This window comes from Pelobates fuscus, chromosome 9 (assembly GCF_036172605.1).
Source record: "Pelobates fuscus isolate aPelFus1 chromosome 9, aPelFus1.pri, whole genome shotgun sequence".
NCBI classification, from domain to species: Eukaryota; Metazoa; Chordata; class Amphibia; order Anura; family Pelobatidae; genus Pelobates; species Pelobates fuscus.
In genome coordinates this window covers 48,510,773-48,531,436 of record NC_086325.1, presented here as the reverse complement: position 1 = coordinate 48,531,436, position 20,664 = coordinate 48,510,773, and the positions used below count along the sequence as shown (strand labels likewise).

General features: G+C 44.6%; 1 protein-coding gene across 4 annotated transcripts in view; it reads left to right on the top strand.

The window, feature by feature from the left end:
• Window positions 1-20,664, top strand: part of LRCH2 (leucine rich repeats and calponin homology domain containing 2) — a 110,280-nt gene that overhangs the window by 74,582 nt on the left and 15,034 nt on the right. For 3 of the 4 annotated variants that reach the window (XM_063433360.1, XM_063433359.1, XM_063433358.1), the window contains 2 exons: window positions 7,489-7,539; window positions 19,441-19,498. In XM_063433360.1, coding sequence (XP_063289430.1) covers window positions 7,489-7,539; window positions 19,441-19,498 — 109 coding nt within the window. The remainder of the gene's footprint in view (window positions 1-7,488; window positions 7,540-19,440; window positions 19,499-20,664) is intronic. The other variant, XM_063433361.1, reaches the window with a different exon arrangement.

The following is a 20,664-nucleotide window of genomic DNA, read 5'->3' as shown; positions in this document are numbered from 1 at the left end:
CGAAGGTGTCTGGCAGCTGTGACATGTTTGATTTGGACCTGGTTAATTATAGCAGAAATGTCATGAGGTGCCAAAACAGTAAGAGGGTGACCAAGAACCAGGTCCCCAGTACATTCAATAAGTTCCTGAGCTGCAAAGACAGCACGAAGGCAGGAAGGGGTGCCTCTGGCCACGATATCCAGTTGACAGGAGAAGAATCCAATAGGCCTCTGACGTCCGCCAGGACCATGTGGTTGAGTGAGGACGCCTGTAGCATGGCCTTGTCTTTCTGACACAAACAATTTGAAAGGTTTGTCATAATTTGGTAGGCCAAGAGCAGGGGCAGAGGCAATTGCTCGCTGAAGAGTGTAGAAGTTGTCAAGTGCCTCTGGTGACAGGCAGAAGGGGTCTGATTTGAGAGCGTCATACAAGGGTTGCATGAGCAGAGAGGCCTCAGGGATCCAGGCTCTGCAGTATGAGATGAGGCCTAGGAAAGCATGTAGGGACTTTGTGCTCTTTGGAGGTGGAATGGCCAACACTGCTCTGACACGGTCACGTGTGAGGTGTCTGGTGCCATGTGACAGGCAGTGGCCTAGGAAGATTACAGTAGGCTGACAGAATTGAAGTTTGAAGAGAGACGCCTTGCATCCTTGATCTGCAAGATAACAGAGGAGATCCAGAGAGCATTTTTCTATTATGGGAACATCATCTCCACAAAGGAGCAAGCCATCTACATATTGGAGTAGGACAACCTCTGGATGGTCAGACTGCCAGGGGTCAAGGATGATACTCATTGCTTTTGCAAACTGGCTTGGGGAATTCTGCGCCCCTTGGGGCATAACAGTCCATGTATATTGTTGTTTTTCATGTGTGAAGGCAAACAGGTATTGACAGCTTGGTTCCAGGGGAACACTGAAGAATGCATTGGCCAGGTCAATCACTGTGAAGTACCTGGCAGAGGGTGGAACGCCAGAGAGGAGTGTGTGCGGATTTGGCACAATTGGGATGTCTAGGACTGTTGCCTCATTTACTGCTCTGAGGTCCTGGACCATTCGGTATTTCTCTGGTTCACCCTTGGGTGTCTTCTTCTTCACAGGAAACAATGGAGTGTTACATGGAGCTTCACATTTAACAAGAGACCCTTTTTCAAGTAATGCCTGGACTTGTTTAGAAATGGCTGCCGCCTGGGCAGGTTTCAATGGGTATTGGGACTTTCTTGGTAGCTTTGCCCCTGGAATGAGTTTGACCATCACTGGTGGGACTTTCAGATGGCCTATATCCTCTGGGCCTGAGGACCACAAAGTCTTAGGGACACTGTTCATTAGAGATGCAGGAAAATTGTCTCTCATGCCTTCTGCATAACCCTGTGGTGTCTCTAGATGAAGCATCAGAGGTAAGGAACACAAGGCTGAGGTATCCGAATCAGAGAGGGCTGAAGATAATTCCACTTGGCCATCCGGTGTGAAAGTGATTGATGCCTGTAGGCGGGAAAATACATCAGCACCTAACAGGTTAATGGGACATGTGGATGACGCCACAAAACGGGCAAGCAGACTAGGGCAGCTGCCAACCCGCAAAGGAGTAGTTAATGGACTTTGTCTTGGAAGACCATCCACTCCCACACAGGAGACATCAATATTGGACAGGAAGGAAGAATCAGGCAGGTCTTGTTCTCGCAGAACACTTCGGGCTGCACCTGTATCAACAAGGAATGTGGTGGGGTGGCCTTCAATGGGTAAAGTGACAGTGGCTAATGGCCCCCCTTGTTCCCCTGCAGAAACTGCCATAACAGGGGTTAATGATACAGGCTTGCCAATATCCTAGTCTTCTTGGGCTGAATCAGGTGAAGGAGGTGCTGGGGCCTTTGTGGTAGATTTAGGCCTGTTAGATCTTTGGGGTTTAAGGGATGCAGGGCAATCACTCCTAAAATGGCCCTTTTCCCCACAGTTGAAGCAGATTCCATCTGCAGGCTTAGTGCCTTTGGGGATCGGTGGACGTGATACCATAAGGGGAGTGGGATTGGGTCTCCTTGGAACCTGTGCGGCTTCTAAGCCTCTGGCAACTAAGAGCAGCTTATCAAGGGGAACCACTCTATACTCTGGGCGGGCAGCAATAATACCCGTACGTATAGAGTCCTTGATGCCTAGGACAAAGGCACCGGAAAGCATCTGAGCGTGTATTTTATTACTGAGCTCAAATCCTAGGTCGGTGAACACTTGGAAAAGCCTAGCATGAAATCTTTCTACAGATTCACCTTTTTCCTGAATAATGTCGTTAAGGCCTGCTGCTAAATCTGCAAGCTTATCCTTAGCCCAGGTCTTCAGCTGGTCACAGAACTAAATACCGAACATATAATCTGTGTCACTGACTAACCAGTTAGTACAGAGGTGACGGGCAATGCTAGGCCAGTAGGCATCCCCAGCTTTAATGGCACAAAGGCTCAGTAAGTCTCGCCAAGCGGCGGAGTAAGTTTGCTGGATCTGAACTATTGCTCTGTAGAAGGGCATGGGCTGTTTTTCGGGGTCAGGGAGTGACTTCATCAGTGTACTGGCTTGTGTTGGGTTAAAGGTGACATACATTACAGGGGCCTCACCTCCCTGAAGCCTGCGGCCAAAAGTGTCATTTAAAGAACGCCGGGATGATTGGGGTGAAGTTTCCCTGGCGTCCGGTGGCACCTGGTAGCCATGGGTGCTAAACGAGCTAAACGAGCTAGATTCATCTGCTTGTGTCACCCGGATGCCTGGGGGACGCACTACTTGGGGTGTCAAGGCTGGGGGCAGAAGTGGCACTCCTCCGGCTGGGGCTGCCGGTGTACTAAGAGTTGGTGGAAGTAGATCATTCGGAAGGACCGGCATAAGAGGTGCTGTGTTACTGGGGGACCCCATATTGGAGGCGTGGAAGGAAGTGACGTTTGGGTTCAGTGAGGAAGTGGCGGCTGTGTTGGATGTGGGCATGACAAGGGCAGGTGTAAGAGGAGCTGGCTGCGTGACTACGGGGGACACAGGGGAAGTGGGTGTATAGGGCAGAAGTGACGGAAAAGGATATGAGAGGGGCCAAGACAGTTGGGTGGAGTAGGCGTAGGGCGGTGGTGACGAGTAGGGGCTAGGAAGGGCGGAAGGATACAGAGGATATGGACATGAGGACACGGAAGGGGAGGGATGAGAAGCGGGTGGAGTAGGAGGGGAAGAGGGTGGAGTAGGCGGGGCTGGAGGAGTAGGAGGAGGAGAAGGTGGGACAGGGGAAGTAGGGGAGGTAAAAGGAGGAGGGACAAGCCAAGGGGATGGGTCAGTGGGAAGAGGAGTGGAAAGTGGGCGGGCGCGAGGGCGTATAGGTGGGGACGGGCGGAGGGACGTCATGTTGGAGGGGTGGAAGGGGCTGGAGGGAGATGGACGGGGTGAAGGGTTGGATGATGAGGATGATGGGAGTTGTGGGACTGATGGTGGGGAAAATATGGAGCCATCAGCATTCAGGACTTGGTAAACGGGGGCAGTGGCAGAGAGGGGACTAGGAGCGGGAGCTATGGTCAATTGCTTTTCACTCATTGCTGGAGTGATGCTGGGAGGGGTCACCTCGTGTGCGCCATAACTAAGCGCTGGCTGGGAGAGCTTCCCTGAAACAAAGTTTTTGTAGTACACAAACAGTTTTACACCTTTATGATCAACCTCTTCCTCAATCCATCCCTCTTGCTGAATAGCCTTTGCCACCCGGTACCAAGCCTCAGCTGTCCGGACTAAGTCATGATCTGAGAGCTTTCCTTTCTTTTCTGTCAGTAACTTACGCCAGCTCTCTGGCTGCAATCTACCGCACGGAGGTACGGTAATTCCACACACTTTAGCAATCTTATCAACCTTCATAACCATCTCTTCCCCTTCTCTATCCTCTACCAAATCACATGCGAACCACCCCTTACTGGGTTTTCCTAATTTCTGTCCCATACCCTCTATATAAGGTGTCCCAGATACAGAGAGAGAGAGAGAGAGAGAGAGAGAGAGAGAGAGAGAGAGAGAGAGAGAGAGAGAGAGAGAGAGAGAGATAAATGGAAGAGAATGTCTACAATGCTCGACTGCTACGCAAGAATAAATTCCAACGTACGTCTTCCCAAAACGTAGACTAGTCACTGATTCCACCTACCCAAGGTAGCCGCGGATTGGAGCGAGGCGAGAAGTGTGTGACCAATCACTTCTCTCAGAACAGGGAAATAGGAGGGGAAAGTGTAAATGATACAGAAAGTAAGATTAAAGTAAATATAGGAACCAGCGTGACAGACAATGAAAACAATATTCAAGTATAAATACAGTACATGCATCACAGTGCAAATAAGTTCAACAGTTCAAACAGGGTTAACAAAAATCCCTTTCTCTTTCACGTGTGGCAAAAGCCACCTACCTCAATCCCGTAGTACACCTGCAGACCCACCCGCAAGTACCACTACCACGTGGTGATGGAAACAGCAATACCAGCCTGAATCCACCTGCCACAAAAGTTAAACTGGAACACCCAGCGTCAGCGCTCGAGGCTGCAGTGTTCCACCTCTCTGCACACAACAAGCAGAGTAAAGTGATGTCCAATGAGGCTAGCAGTCAAAGTGACACTTATGGGAAACCCCCCCCTTTTCCTTACTGCCGTAGCTACTCGGCACCTAAAAGAGGAAAACAGGCAAACAGAAGATCCCCAAGAAAACTTCCACAGATCCACCCCCCTTTTTCCTTACTACCACAGCCACGTGGTACCTAAAAGGGGTAAACGGGCAAATAAACAAATAAACTACCCGGGCACTAAGATAAGGACAAATCAATAAGAGCACACCCAGGTAACAGATAGTCAGTATGTGCAGGTAAAAGTAAATATCAACAATTAAGGTGTGGGGTCTCTGGGCAAGATATTACCTGTCTTTGATGACCTCTTGGCAGCCAATCACAGACGCTGGGGCAGGTTAATCACAGGGGCTGGAATCTCCTTCCTTCCCCCAGGATTCATCCACCCCACGTCTTCTCGGACGGCTGCCCTAGCAGGGCATAACCCAGGCCGCACAGTTGGGCGCCAGCTGATAAGGGAATCTTTTAGGCAAACCAATAAGTTTGAATGACTATCTGTTCCTGACCAAATTAGAGATGTTTAAATTGCGTATACGCAGAAGTAAATTCACACTGACACAGGGAGTTCAGGTTAAAAGAACTTCGAGGAAATTTATTGGCATCTGTTAAAAAGCGGGCTCGCAGACCCTTTTAAAGGCAAAATTACATCATTGAAAGAAATCAAGATATAGGCAAATAAACATTGTCAATTGGCTCAAGTGCAAAGTGGTTAGTCAAATGCCCTCCTTGTTGGCATCTTTATGTCATAGCTGACGTCATGACGAGCTCCCACAGGTTTCGGCTCCATCTTGCTGGGCACGAGGGAGCTTACTCGATGGGAGGGGGGCTTTGGCAGCTATCCATAATGAGTAGCTGGTACGTTAGTCGTTCAAGGTTAGTATCCTCAAGGCCTTTTTTTTAGCAATTATACATTCTATTAAGACTATCTGCTACAGTGTTTCATTTAATCAAGATTCTAGCATTTCCTGCTGACATGCTATTTCTACGAACAAAGCAATCTTGTAAGGTTTAAACTATGAGGCCTGAGAACTGAATATGAGAATATAGTATTAAAGGGGCCCAGTAATGGTTATAGTTTATAAGGGGCCTAATAATTCTACAACAGTTCCAGTATTCAGTATAACATACCCCAGTGTGAAAGTGTTGAATTTCATTTAAATCCACCTTGGAGTTTGACAATTATACTTATGATTTAGCTGAGTGCTTGTTTTGTAGTTGATGAATTAGTTGTGTAATCCTGCCTTGCAAGGTTTGATCCTCGATGGACGTTTTTAGTTATGAGCCATCACACCCATGGTGGTTAAATAAATTTTAAAATAACATATAATTCATTGCTTTAATGCTTTTTCCTTTTTTCCCCCCTGTTGTTTCTAAATGTTAGTTTGCATTGTATTCATTGTATGCCAGTCTGTCTTGGCACAGCCAAAACACTATGCAAATTAATTAAATTACCACCATGCATAACGGAGGCGCTCCATAAGTGGAGAGCAGCTGATCTAATAAGTAACAGAAGGAGGACTAAAATAACATAGGCACCTGAAGCTTGGGAGTGTGGCACTCACACATTATTATTGGAAGAATTAAGCTATCTCCGGGATCTGAGGACATTTACAAGCCTCATTATGCAGTCTCTAGAAACATTTAGGGCATTAGTTTCCATATTATACAATTTGTACATGCTCACACTGATAACCACAAAGCTTTTAAAATTACCTGTCTTGTGTAAAAACAATTGAATTAAGATTTAGTTAATATGATTAGGCCAGCCACTATTTACATCATACACCATTTTGGCAGGTTATACCCTCTGTATACCTACACCTCCCTTTAATAATTTCCTTACTTGCTTACATCTTTTATATTCTCATATTGTCTCTTGTTCTGTCACTTTTACCCTCTGTATTCTGCACCATCCTTCTTATTACGTATCTCTGTTTTAAAGGATCACTATAGTGTCAGGAAAACAAATCGGTTTTCCTGACACTATAGTACCCTGAGGGTGCCCCCACCCGTGGTGTTGAAGGGGTTAAAACCCGTTCAGTTACTCACCTTCTTCCACCGCCGGGCTCCCTTACTTCTCCTCCCCCGTCTGACGTCAGAAGAGCGGAATGCGCATGCGCGACAGTGCCGCGCGCGCATTCAAAGTGTCCATAGGAAAGCATTTTTCAATGCTTTCCTATGGACGCTCTGCATGATGGAGGCATAATATGCCTCCAGCGTCGCAGATGCACCTCTAGTGGCTGTCCGGAAGACAGCCACTAGAGGCTGGCTTAACCCCAAATGTAAACATAGCAGTTTCTCTGAATTATGTGCACTGAAACTATGTTTACAGCAGGCAGGGTTAACCCTAGAGGGACCTGGCACCCAGACCACTACATTGAACTGAAGTGGTCTGGGTGACTATAGTGTCCCTTTAATGGTCAGCAGCTAGATACAGTTATTTTAAATCTATCAAGCTGGGTTTGCATCTGTGGAAAATAGGAATATCTAATTTATATATGAGGTCCAACCAAGCCATAACTTGGCACACTTCTCTAATCCCGCTTGAATTACCATTTCTATAGACCAGGGATAGGCAACCTTCTGCACTCCAGATGTTGTGGACTACATCCCCCATAATGCTCTTACACCCATAATGCTAGCAAAGCATCATGGGAGGTGTAGTCCAAAACATCTGGAGTGCCGAAGGTTGCTTATGCCTGCTATAGACTGTAGTCAATGAAAATAATTCTATATCTCTCATGATGTGTGGTTGAGTAAACACAGGGGGAATTCATACTACAGTAAAAGGAGGCAATTGTGGAATGGTATAATTTCAGAACAAGAAGTAGAGCTTTTATTTGCACCTCATCGGCATAGTTTACCTATTATGATAGACGTCTGATGATTAAATTTTTGTCTCATTTCATTTTAGCCAAACAGTGATAGTGCAACTGTATCACCCTCATCTCCTGTGTCATCCGAGGTACATATGCATGTGATTTTTTTTTTCTTTTTTTTCTTTTTCAAGTATATTTTTTCTTTGTCTTTTAAGTTTGAGTAACATAATTGATCACCTGACCATATATACACCATTTTATTTTTCTTTATTTAAAATCGGTTTCCCTAAAATGTTTGTGTTTACCGTATATACTCGAGTATAAGCAGAGTTTTTCAGCACATTTTTTGTGCTTAAAAACCCCAACTCTGCTTATACTTGAGTCAATTGTCTGTATTATGTCAATTTGCCATAATAAGTAAGAGCACACACACACACACACGCTGCACTCATATATACACACACACACACGCTGCACTCATACACACACTGCATTCATTATATACACACACTGTAAATAAATATTCAATTAACATAATTTTTTTAGGATCTAATTTTATTTAGAAATTTACCAGTAGCTGCTGCATTTCCCACCCTAGTCTTATACTCGAGTCAATAAGTTTTCCCAGTTTTTTGGGGTAAAATTAGGGGCCTCGGCTTATATTCGGGTCGGCTTATACTCGAGTATATACGGTACTTCCATTACCATTATCACTTGATTTTTGCATGCATATGTAATATACATGCCATATGCATTGCCTATCATGACATTTTATGGTTTTATTCCATTTATTTTGCTAATTTTATCATTTGGCTTGCTAAATATAAATCTACATTATAAGTATTGCTTATAGATAACCAAACCCTCACACAACACTCAATACAAAAAGAATGTTAATATTCTGTTATTGTTCCTTTTAATTTTTGTTCAGTTCTGGACTGAATCCATATTACGTGAGAATTTGACGTTTAGAGATTGAATGACTTTTTTGAAGTAACTGCAGAATTAGTTTGTTTGCGTGTTTTTCTGTCTTAAAGCGTTTTATGATTTATATAATGCCAACACATCCTGCAACCCATCACAACAGGGTAGTAAAAAGCACAATTAAATAACAAATTAAATGAATAGCGCCCTACACAAACTAGCTTACATTCCAGAGGAGGAAAAATACTTACCACTGTTTGCATCCTCATATAATAATGCAAAGCCTTATTGACATCAAGAGAGGATGTTTTGCTTCCTTTATCTTCCAAATCTGACCACACTGCTTGCAACATTTGCACTTCCTCTATCTGGCTGTTTGAGACCATGAGTCATGGCCGTACCGATGTGTGGCTTAGTAATAAAAGTGAACTTGTCTGGGGGAAAACAAAACTAATTGCTGACACAAACCATTTATTAAGCGGGTCCACTCATCAGATGGAATGAGTGAGCCGTGTTTTGACCTAACTGCGGGTTTCTATTGAAAAAACTATCAATTTGCGCCAACAGATTAAGACTGCAATATATCTTTCATGCTCAATGTCAAAATTATTACACATTAGAAGGACTCTCTAGTGACCCTGTACATTTCATCTTGAAGTTGTTATGGTGCCTGGAGTCCCTTGTTGCCATACTGATACCGGAGAAACTGACGGAAGCCAAGCACAGAGAGATGGACACAGGTTTCTTCAGGAAGGAAGAGATTCTTTATTGGATCACCGATCGGGACTCAGAGGGACTAGCGTCACCAAAATACAGCAAATTCTGAGCCCCGGACAATAGTGCAGGCTCCTTATATAGGCACATAACTCCTCCCATATTAAGCTCCACCCGCACATTCTCTTAACCAATCAACACAAATAAGAATTAACTTCCTGTTTGACCGCATGGCTTGTCCAGCACAATGGAGGAGGGGGAATACTACATCCTGTATTCTTGCACATGCTCCGTACACTACTGATCGTATCTTGCCTCGTGCAACCAACTGATCGATACGTCAGCATATGCACGTACACATGCCACGTGGTAATCTCGGCCTACTAAATTTATTTTTACCGAGATTCCACCACATTCCCCCCTTTGATGCCTCTTGATATTTCACAATTACTTGAGGCATCACTTAACCTTGGTTTGCATACACCGCAAGTTACCTTGAACCAGACCAGACTTATCTTATGATGTGAATCTTCAACACTCATCTTCTTGCATTGGTTCTCCCTGATTTAGAGCCTTATACTTATAAATCGCCATTATCTGTGCAGCAGCCTTCCTCTCTGCTATATTTTCTATCAGGCTTTGCACAGACCTAACTACTAAGGGTATAAGACACGGCAGGAGTAGACACAACATTAAAATCAGTAGGACTCCACCTACCACTGCCTTAAGCCCTCCAAACCACTCATACCAGCTACCAAACCAACTACTTGGATTATACCCTTTCCATACCTGAGTAGGCACATGCGCTAGTTTAACCATATGGCTAGTAAGCTCAGCTATTGCTTGCCCTTCGTCATCTATTTGAAGACAGCAATTGCTCAGGTTAAACTTCCCACATACACCTCCCTCTACTGCCAAAAGGTAATCCAAGGCTAATCTATTTTGGTAGACTGCCGTCCTCATCCTGGTGTTATGCTTCGCTAGAAGATTGAGCGCTTGTGACGTCTCGTTGGTGATAATCTCAACCACCGCCTGTAATCTTATAATACGGTTGAGCATATAAATAGGGGTTCTGTAACCAAAGGTACCGTCCTCAGCCCACGTGGCTGGCCCATAATAATCTATGATACGCTGGGGAGGCCATTCATCATCTTCCCAGGCGCCTATCTCTATGGGTCCCCTTTTCTTCCTATGATTCACATCATACACTTTAACACCTAAAGTCTCACCTGTTTCAATTGGTAACAAGAAGAAGGATGGTTTGAGCATACCCAACACACATGCCCCTTCCCAGTCCTGTGGCAACTCCGAATAGGCTTTCTTACCACAGATCCAGTACAAATTTGCTGGGGCTCTCCAGGTAGATGTGATGGATAAATCAAACCACACATCCTTTAAATTGGCGTATCTAGCAAACGGGTTAGATGGTTCTGAGACATTTGAAGCCGACCACCAAGTTGTATTCTTTGTACCATCATCATAAGCTTTTTGCCCTAGACAAGTTAATTCTCCTACAGAAGTGTTATACATTATTCCTTTCCTTGCTATGCAAACATAACCTATGATGGAGGTCTTTAATCTCCACTCAGATTTACCTCTAACACTCATATGATAATCGGCTTGTGTAGATATTAATTGGTCAACTGCCTCAGAACCGGACATTACCTCCTTTGCTTCCCAAGGCCATTGGTCTCCCATGTTAGTACCTCCACACACATAGCAGTTGGTAACATTAAGACTACCGGCAATACTTTCGGCTAAATCAATAAACAGGTTTTTAGCATTATGGGGGATCTTATTATCTATACTCATCTCTTCATAAAAGGAATGGTATACTTGATGAGTTTGGGAGGATACCGTATCAGTCTCTATCCCTATAAACAATAATGTCCCAGGATCTAAACCCGTCCCGTATATCTGAAACCCAAATAAATTGCCATATTTGTCTAAGAACTTATCGGGGTTATTTATAAGTATATGGATGGGATTACATTCCATAGACTTACAATATGGGCTAGTCGGCAACTTAGTCACTATCATGTCTTTGTCTACTGTCTGTCCCCAAGTCGCCCACCCCACACAAGACCAATATGGGCAAAAGTTATAGTCTTTATTTGGGCATCTAGGACTTACATATTTATTTTTACTACTGGGACAAATATATTTATCATCAGACCCATACGTCCTCTCCCATCTAAGATCCCCACATACATTCCACGGCTTTCTACCACTCGATATCGCTTTACACGCATCAAATAGCAGAACACCCGAAGAATGTACGGATTCTAACACCGTCTTATTAATTAGGGTCCCCTGAGGATCTCCATTCCTGAGAGTCAACCAGATTGTACGAGGTTGATACTCTGGACTGAAGCACTTAGGTTCTCCTACTCCTAAATGGCACACACTATAGTCTATATTTAAGTATCTACATCTCGATACATCTCCTTTACACTCGTATTGTGAATGCCAAATTAGGGTTTGGGAAATATGGTTACCTGTTCTCGTAGTCTTAATGCATACCTCACAGCTAGGAGTGTCGGTACCTCTACCTTCCTGAATATAAAAACACATATAAATAAACACTATCAAAAGCACATCTTTCGCCGTCATCCTCAGTCTTCGTCCGTGCGAAGGCGCCTCAGCTTCCAGGATGTGAGGGCTGCAGGGAATGGAGTTCTGCTCGTCTTCACAGGTGTCCCTTCGAGACTTTCCTGGCTTATATACTATGTGTTGGTAAGCGGACAGGCTTTATTATGGCCTTCTCACTCACGCACCAAATCCCTGTAACAATAAAATTTGTAATCCACACGATTCCTCGTTACTCCGACTGAGTAGTGCGTTTTAACCGGATCTTGCAGGGATTCTCTGGATCTGCTGTAACTTGCCAAGAATCGACTGCTGCTGGTTTAACCCTGGAGTGATGTATCCACGGAGTCACTTCGGCTACTTTTATCGCTGTAGGGGTAGACAAAAGAACAACATAAGGACCTCTCCACTTGGGCCCTAACGGTACATTATTCCACTCTTTAATCCACACTTGATCTCCTGGATGATAACTATGAACAGGGGGATAAATATTCACAGGTAATCTATCTTGTACCCATTTCTGTACCTCCTCCATAGTCTTACCCAACTCTACAACCTGCTGCCGGGTAATTCCTTCTCCCAACTGACTCAAGTCCCCCCTTAAGTTACCAAGTACGGGAGGTGGTCGCCCATACATGATTTCAAAAGGAGAGAGGCCCATCCTTCTGGTAGGGGTACTGCGGATTCGCAATAGAGCTATGGGTAAGAGAACGTTCCACTTAAGTTGGGTTTCCTGACACATTTTAGCCAACTGGTTCTTAATAGTTCTATTCATTCTCTCTACCTTACCAGAACTCTGGGGTCTATATGCAGTATGAAGCCTCCACTTTATACCAAGCATATGAGTCAGTTGTTGTAGGCACTGATGAACAAAAGCTGGACCATTGTCTGATCCTATAGAACAGGGTAGTCCATATCGGGGTATTATTTCTCGTAGCAGGAATCTTACAACTTCTCCTGCTTTCTCTGTACGAGTAGGACATGCTTCTACCCAGCCTGAATAGGTGCACACAATTACCAACAGGTAACGATGTCCACCCGATTTAGGCATCACTGTAAAGTCTATTTGTAGATCGGACATGGGGAGTCCCCCCATAAACTGGACTCCCGGTGGCTTTACTGGTCCTTGTCTTGCATTATTTTTAGCACACGTTACACATCTTCGTACAATGGCCTGAGTCAAGTTGGACAATCTTGGTATGTAGAAATGTTTTCTAAGAGATTCTTCAGTACTATCTCTCCCAGAATGTGTCCCGTTATGATAATTTTGGACAATTTCTACCGCTAGTGATGCTGGTATGACTATTCTTCCATCTTCTAGCTGATACCACTTGTTCTCCAAATACTTTCCTGGTTCAGTCTTTAACCACTCCTCTTCTTGAGCTGTATAAACTGGAGTCCATTGGGACAGTGGAGTTGGTATAAGAGCAGCTATATGCCCCACATACTCCTGTCTTCCTGATTCAGCAGCACGCTTAGCTGCACTATCTGCCATCCGATTTCCCTTGGTTACATCACCATCTCCTCTCAGATGCGCTCGACAATGTATGATACCGACTTCTTTCGGCTCCCACACTGCTTCCAATAGTTGTAGGATTTCAGCTGCGTATTTGATTTCTTTGCCTTCTGAATTCAGTAGTCCTCTTTCTTTATACAAAGCTCCGTGGGCATGAGTGGTTAAAAACGCATATTTGGAGTCCGTATAGATGTTCACTCTTAAACCTTCAGCCAATTGTAACGCTCGTGTTAGTGCTATTAATTCTGCCTTTTGTGCTGATGTTCCTTTCGCCAGTGGCCGAGCTTCTATCACCTTGTCTATTGTTGTTACTGCATATCCTGCATAGCGGATCCCTTCTTTCACATAACTACTGCTGTCGGTATAATATTGAACATCGGGGTTCTGGATGGGAAAATCACGAAGATCTGGTCTACTTGAGAATACTTCATCCATTACTTCCAAACAATCATGTTGACTCTCAGTAGGTTGTGGCAAAAGGGTAGCTGGATTTAAGGTGTTTACAGTCTCTAAATGCACTCTTGGGTTTTCACACAACATTGCTTGATACTTGGTCATACGGCTGTTACTAAACCAATGATTTCCTTTGTAATCCAACAACGTCTGTACTGCATGTGGGACTCGTACATAAAGTTCTTGACCCAGAGTGAGTTTATCGGCTTCAGCTACTAGCAGGGCGGCTGCAGCTACGGCTCTTAGACAAGGTGGAAGTCCGCTGGCCACTGCATCCAATTGCTTAGACATATAGGCAACAGGTCTTTGCCATGATCCCAAGTACTGTGTCAATACTCCCACAGCCATTCTTCTTTGCTCATGTACATATAAGTAGAATGGTCGTGTGTGATCAGGTAGACCTAATGCTGGGGCACTCATCAAAGCCTTCTTCACATCTTCAAATGCCGTTTGCTGTTCTTGGGTCCATAAGAAGGGGTCGTGCTCTGTACCTTTGATAGCTGCGTACAGAGGTTTTGCCAGTATCGCATAGCTGGGAATCCATATCCTACAGAAGCCTGCTGCCCCCAAGAATTCTCGCACTTGTCTTCTATTCTTGGGTATTGGTATTTGGCAGACAGCTTCTTTTCTCTCTGGCCCCATAATTCTTTGACCTTCAGAGATATGGAATCCCAGATATTTGACAGTTGGCAAACACAACTGAGCCTTCTTTCTAGACACCTTGTATCCTGCCTTCCAGAGAATGTGTAGTAGATCGTGCGTTGCTTGCTGACAGATCTCTTTTGTAACTGCTGCTATCAACAAGTCATCTACATATTGTAACAATACACACTCTCCTGGGATGGACTCGAAATCCAGTAGATCTTGACTTAGGGCTGAACCAAATAGGGTAGGTGAATTTTTAAACCCTTGGGGCAGTCTTGTCCAAGTCATCTGGCGTTTTGAGCCCGTTACAGCGTTCTCCCATTGGAAAGCGAAAATACATTGACTTTCTGCGGCAATTCGGAGGCAAAAGAAGGCATCTTTGAGATATCTAAGACTGTGAAGTAAGTAGCCCCGCCCGGAATTAAAGCAAGCAGGTTATATGGATTGGGTACAACTGGATGTATACTAACAACCGCATCATTGACTGCTCTCAAGTCCTGCACAGGTCGATACTCATCTGTACCGGGCTTTTGAACAGGCAGCAATGGGGTGTTCCAGGGGGAAGTACAGAATTTTAGGATACCATACCGTATGAACTTATCCAGATAGGATTGGATGTTCTTCTTAGCCTTCTGCGGGATGTGGTATTGTCTTAGGCTCACTGGATAAACCCCAAGTTTTAGTTCAATTTTTATAGGTGGAATATTGCGGGCCAGTCCTGGTGGGTTGTTCTCTGCCCAAACTCCTGGTATGTTAAATAATGTCTCATCACTCCTAGGGTTTTGGCTAGTCAACACTGTATAAAGTCGCCACTCTTCTTCCTTTGGTACGGATAATGTCATGATACCTGAAGGTCCATTAAACTTTAAGGATGTTGTTCCATTTGGTAGGAACGTAATCTGCGCTTGTAATTTTGATAGCATATCACGTCCCAGCAATTGGACTGGACATTCAGGCATATAAAGGAATTGATGTTTTACTACGTGGCCTCCCAATGTACAGAGTCGACTTTTAAGAACCGGTTTTTCAGCACTTCTTCCAGTTGCTCCTATCACAGTAATAGTCCTTCCAGATGGAGGAGCAACTAGATTAGTCACCACTGAATGTTCAGCACCAGTGTCGATCATGAACGCACTCCTTTTTCCCCCTATTGATACATCGACCATAGGCTCCGCTCGACCAAGGGGGATGGAGCCCGGTCGGTATCAATAGTCCTCCATGACCGTGTCAGCCAATCCTACAAAGTCCCTACCTTCTCTATCGTGGGACCTTTGCGCTGCTGGAATATACCTGTCTTCCCTAACACTTCCTCTGTTCCCATTACTCCCTCTATTACCATTACTCCCTCCGGGGCCTCCTCTACCTCTCGCTCTGCCTCTAAAGTTTCCGTAGCCTGCCCTGGGTAGGTCTCTCTCGTACTGCTCTCTTTGCGGACATTCGTTCCTCCAATGCCCTTCTTCCTTGCAATACGCGCACTGATTCCTACTCAAAGGCTCCCTACTCCATCTACTATCGCCTCTATCTGGGCCCCGTCTATCTACGCCTGCGATCGCTACCGCTAGCATATCAGCCTTTTTACGCATCTTGCGCTCTTCCTCTTTCTTACTTTCTGTTTCCCTATTCATATAAACCTTATTCGCTACCTCCATTAGTTGGGTGATTGACATACCTGCAAACCCTTCTAACTTTTGTAGCTTGCGCTTAATATCTCCGTAAGCTTGGCTGACAAAGCCGGAGTTCACCATTCGGGAATTGTCTGTGTCTTCCGGATTAAAGGGGGTATACAAGCGGTATGCCTCCAATAATCGGTCATAAAAGACACTGGGCGCTTCATCGCTTTTCTGAATCACCTCAACTGTCTTCGACATGTTAATAGCTTTCTTTCCTCCGGCTTTCATGCCAGCAATTATAGCGTCTCTATAGGCTCTGAGTTGAACCATATCAGCACCATTTACATTCCAATCGGGATCGGTGTTGGGATAATGTGTTGCGGCCCATGCTGCTGGATTAGCTTGGTTCAAAGTACGGGCTTTATCCTCTAGTGCCTTAATGGCTGCTTGATTTATTCTTGTCCTTTCCTCATTGTTAAACAAAGTCATTAATAACTGCTGGCAATCAGCCCATGTCGGGTTATGTGTCTGTACTATTGAGGTGAACAGATCAGTCATAGCTTGTGGTTTCTCAGTATACGAGGAATTGTGGGTCTTCCAGTTTAAAAGATCGGTTGTCGTGAATGGGACATATACAAAGACTGGGTCAGCATGTGCCATTTGGCCTGCGGCATCGATATAGGCTGACCCAGGATTCAGACGAAGAGGCATCTGATAGTGTCTTAATTGTTGGGCACCGGTCAACTGTCGGGTCTGTATGGGGCTACGTGGAGGGGCGTCAGTCATAGGTTCCAGTCGGGGAGAAATAGGGTATGGGGATATGGGAGCTTGGTTTTGGGAAAAGGTTGTAAATAAAACACTTCGAGCCGAGCTAGATGAAGCTTGACCGGAAGTCTGAAGTGGCGCCAAATCAGGATATTCGTTTTTAATGGGGGTTGGTTCTGATTCCGGAAGGGGAGATTTAGTACGAGGGGGGGTGGATCCTGTACTGGAGGAGGAAGCGGAAGTGGATCGGGGTAATGAGGGGAGGGTTGCAGGACTTCCTGCATTCGCGTCACTTCCTCTTAACGGAAAGTAAGGGGGCGGCAAAGGGATCTCGGACTCAGGGGGCGTGTCCAAAATGGGCCTAGCACCAGTCCTAGTGGACGAACAAGTCCTAGCTACCATGAGGCGACACTGCTCCTCGTGGCATGTCCGGAGCCATTTTGGCGAGTCATTTACGGCCTGACTCCAACAATCAATATAAGGAAACTGGCCGTAAAGTTCAGGCCTACCCGATACAGCCACGTGTAAGCGCTGTACCAGAGTTGGATCCAAACTGCCACGTGGCGGCCATGCCGCAACCAAAGTAGGCCACTCCCTAGTACACAAAGTGACCAAACGTACAGGAGACATTTTAACCCCAAAATCACAAGTTTTGAATCCCTTTTTAAAATTCTTCACCATACAACCTAAGGGATCCGGAATCGTTGACTGCGACGCACCCATACTTAACAATGGAACGTTGTCGACAACGAATACTATACACGCGTACTATTCAACAGTCACACCCGTTTCCTCTGGCAACAGCACCACGTGGTACGGTTACCAAGTGAAACGTACACAATAACAATAAACACTCAGGGAATTCCCGTACACACACAGCTGCTACACCAGTCACTATATAATCAATATTATGCCCTTTGGCGTAACTATACAGTCACCCACGCTATAATTCTCTATATACGAATTACCCGTCTATAACACACCCCAGTAACATCGTCTTTTACAAATAGCGGTTACAGTACGGTTAGCATAGGTCAAAGCACAAGTTAAGGTCACAATACAATTATTAGTGGTTATGGTGTTAAACATGCAATGGACGACAATGATTAGTACTTATATACAGTGTCAGTAAATATACAGGGTTATGGTACCGTGCACTATAATACAGCAACACACTATTAACACTCTCGCTAGACGGCTGAGCTCGCGCTATCTAACAAGATATACACTTTACTAAACAATCGTTAACACATTTACAATTCCCAACTAAACTATTGGCCAGTACCTTGAATGGACTACCTAAAACTATATACACCCGTTTTGGTTAGCCACACTGCCCAATCACCACATATAGCGAGCTAGAGAACCGAATTTACACAGGCGCCTCTTAGTCGCACTATCAAAAGTCTAGTGGGTTCCAAATTTACACGCCTTCCCACTTAGCCCAGATAGGTTGAGAGCTAGCGAACCGAATTTACACAGACGCCGCTTAGTCTCCCGGTCCCTCCGACCTAGCGAACGTAATATACACCCTAGAACGCTAGTCTAGACAAGACACCGGTGTCCGGCTAGGGCTATTTACACCAGGACCCCGCCTGACTAACAAAATCAAACGGTCTGACTAAAGAGCGTTCGATCGAGCGGTGCGCCTTCGCTCCTTCCCTCCGACAGAGGGGGCAGATACACAGATTCAAACCCCTTTGGGCCTACCGCACAATCGGTATACCCCTAGTGGGTCCTGCCGTCTAAAACAGCAGTTGTCTTACCTCCTCGTTCCTGAACCTGAGTTCACACTCATCGACGGGGACACCCCAGCACTTCTCACGTAGAGGCCGATGATCTCCTGGACAACAGACCAGTGGCGCCGAGACGAAGGGAGGTCCACGCAGAAGTTCAGGGGTGCAGCCGTAGAGAACGTGGGCAAAGATAGACCGTCTCACGCCTCTGCCTCTCAGCTACCGTTGAACGATGAGCTTCCCGGCCAATGCACCAAATGATACCGGAGAAACTGACGGAAGCCAAGCACAGAGAGATGGACACAGGTTTCTTCAGGAAGGAAGAGATTCTTTATTGGATCACCGATCGGGACTCAGAGGGACTAGCGTCACCAAAATACAGCAAATTCTGAGCCCCGGACAATAGTGCAGGCTCCTTATATAGGCACATAACTCCTCCCATATTAAGCTCCACCCGCACATTCTCTTAACCAATCAACACAAATAAGAATTAACTTCCTGTTTGACCGCATGGCTTGTCCAGCACAATGGAGGAGGGGGAATACTACATCCTGTATTCTTGCACATGCTCCGTACACTACTGATCGTATCTTGCCTCGTGCAACCAACTGATCGATACGTCAGCATATGCACGTACACATGCCACGTGGTAATCTCGGCCTACTAAATTTATTTTTACCGAGATTCCACCACAATACCACTGGTCAAACCATTTTAATTTGGTTTAACACTGAATTAGGGTCTTGGCATGAGTGGGCTTCCATCACTGTGCTAGACCATTTGAAAAGCATTTGATCCTGAAAAATGAGTGAGATTAAATGAGTATGGGGCCTAGAGTGTCCCTTTTATACAATATGATAAGGTGCAATAAGTAGTTGTTATAACTTATTTTTATTTTTTTACATTTGTATATATGATGTTTGAATGTATAAATATTTTTTTGTAATTTGATTACTTATTAATATCTTTGACTTCGAGATATAAACATTTTGGCTTCTATTTTTGAATAATTGTTAAATTAATGCTTTTTTTTTTTTAACCACAAGACTAAACATATCAAATTATGTCACTGCTCTTGTTTGTGTTTTGTTTTAGGATTGTGAAAGATCTCACAGTAGTTCTCCTACTCCATTTGGATTAAAGCCAAGATCAGGTAAGTAATTGCATATACTGAGTATTTTAGACGGTTATTGGAGTGAAAAATCTATTCTAATATTTTTAAACAAAAAAATCATAATTATATTTCCACATTATTATTTGTATACATATTGTATTTATGTAGTGCTATTCAAGTTCAATTGAGAGATATGACACATTCAGAATGTGTACTGACCCTGTATGTGCATAAAATATATATATATAAATTTTTGTATATCTGCTACATATGATGATTTTATTTAATATATTTATCACTAATTCCCTGTTTATCCTTAAAGGACCACTCTAGGCACCCAGACCACTTCAGCTTAATGAAGTGGTCTGGGTGCCAGGTCCAGCTAGGGTTAACCCATTTTTTTTTTATAAACATAGCAGTTTCAGAGAAACTGCTATGTTTATTAATGGGTTAAGCCTTCCCCCAAATCCTCTAGTGGCTGTCTCATTGACAGCCGCTAGAGGCGCTTGCGTGATTCTCACTGTGAAAATCACAGTGCGAGCACGCAAGCGTCCATAGGAAAGCATTGTAAATGCTTTCCTATGCGACCGGCTGAATGTGCGTGCAGCTCTTGCCGCGTGTGCGCATTCAGCCAACGGGGCGGAACGGAGGAGGATCGGAGGCAGAGATCTCCCCGCCCAGCGCTGGAAAAAGGTACGTTTTACCCCTTTTCCCCTTTCCAGAGCCGGGCGGGAGGGGGACCCTGAGGGTGGGGGCACCCTCAGGGCACTATAGTGCCAGGAAAACGAATATGTTTTCCTGGCACTAGAGTGGTCCTTTAAAGTGATAATCTCAGTTATGAATTATGTGCACTGTCCTATCAAGTGGGAGTCAGTGATGTTTTAATACATGCTTTGACTTATAATGCAACAGATTATTTTCTGATCCAGCCAAAACACTTGGTAACCTGTTGTGCGTCATTCTGTTTCTATTAGTTTTTTCTATTCTTCCTAAAGTAATGTTTTAGATCCTGTTTGGATGTCTTCTTTTTATGACAGTCATATTTTATAGTTTTTAATCAAGCAAAACAAAAAAAAAAACCTTTTGGTCTGCATCAGGGTTTTTTTTATTTTTTTATTTTGGAAGGTTCTACTGGTGCAGCTGCATCGCACAGGTTCATGGTCAATTGAGTGGCCAATGCAATTATGGCCACCAAGTAGACATGT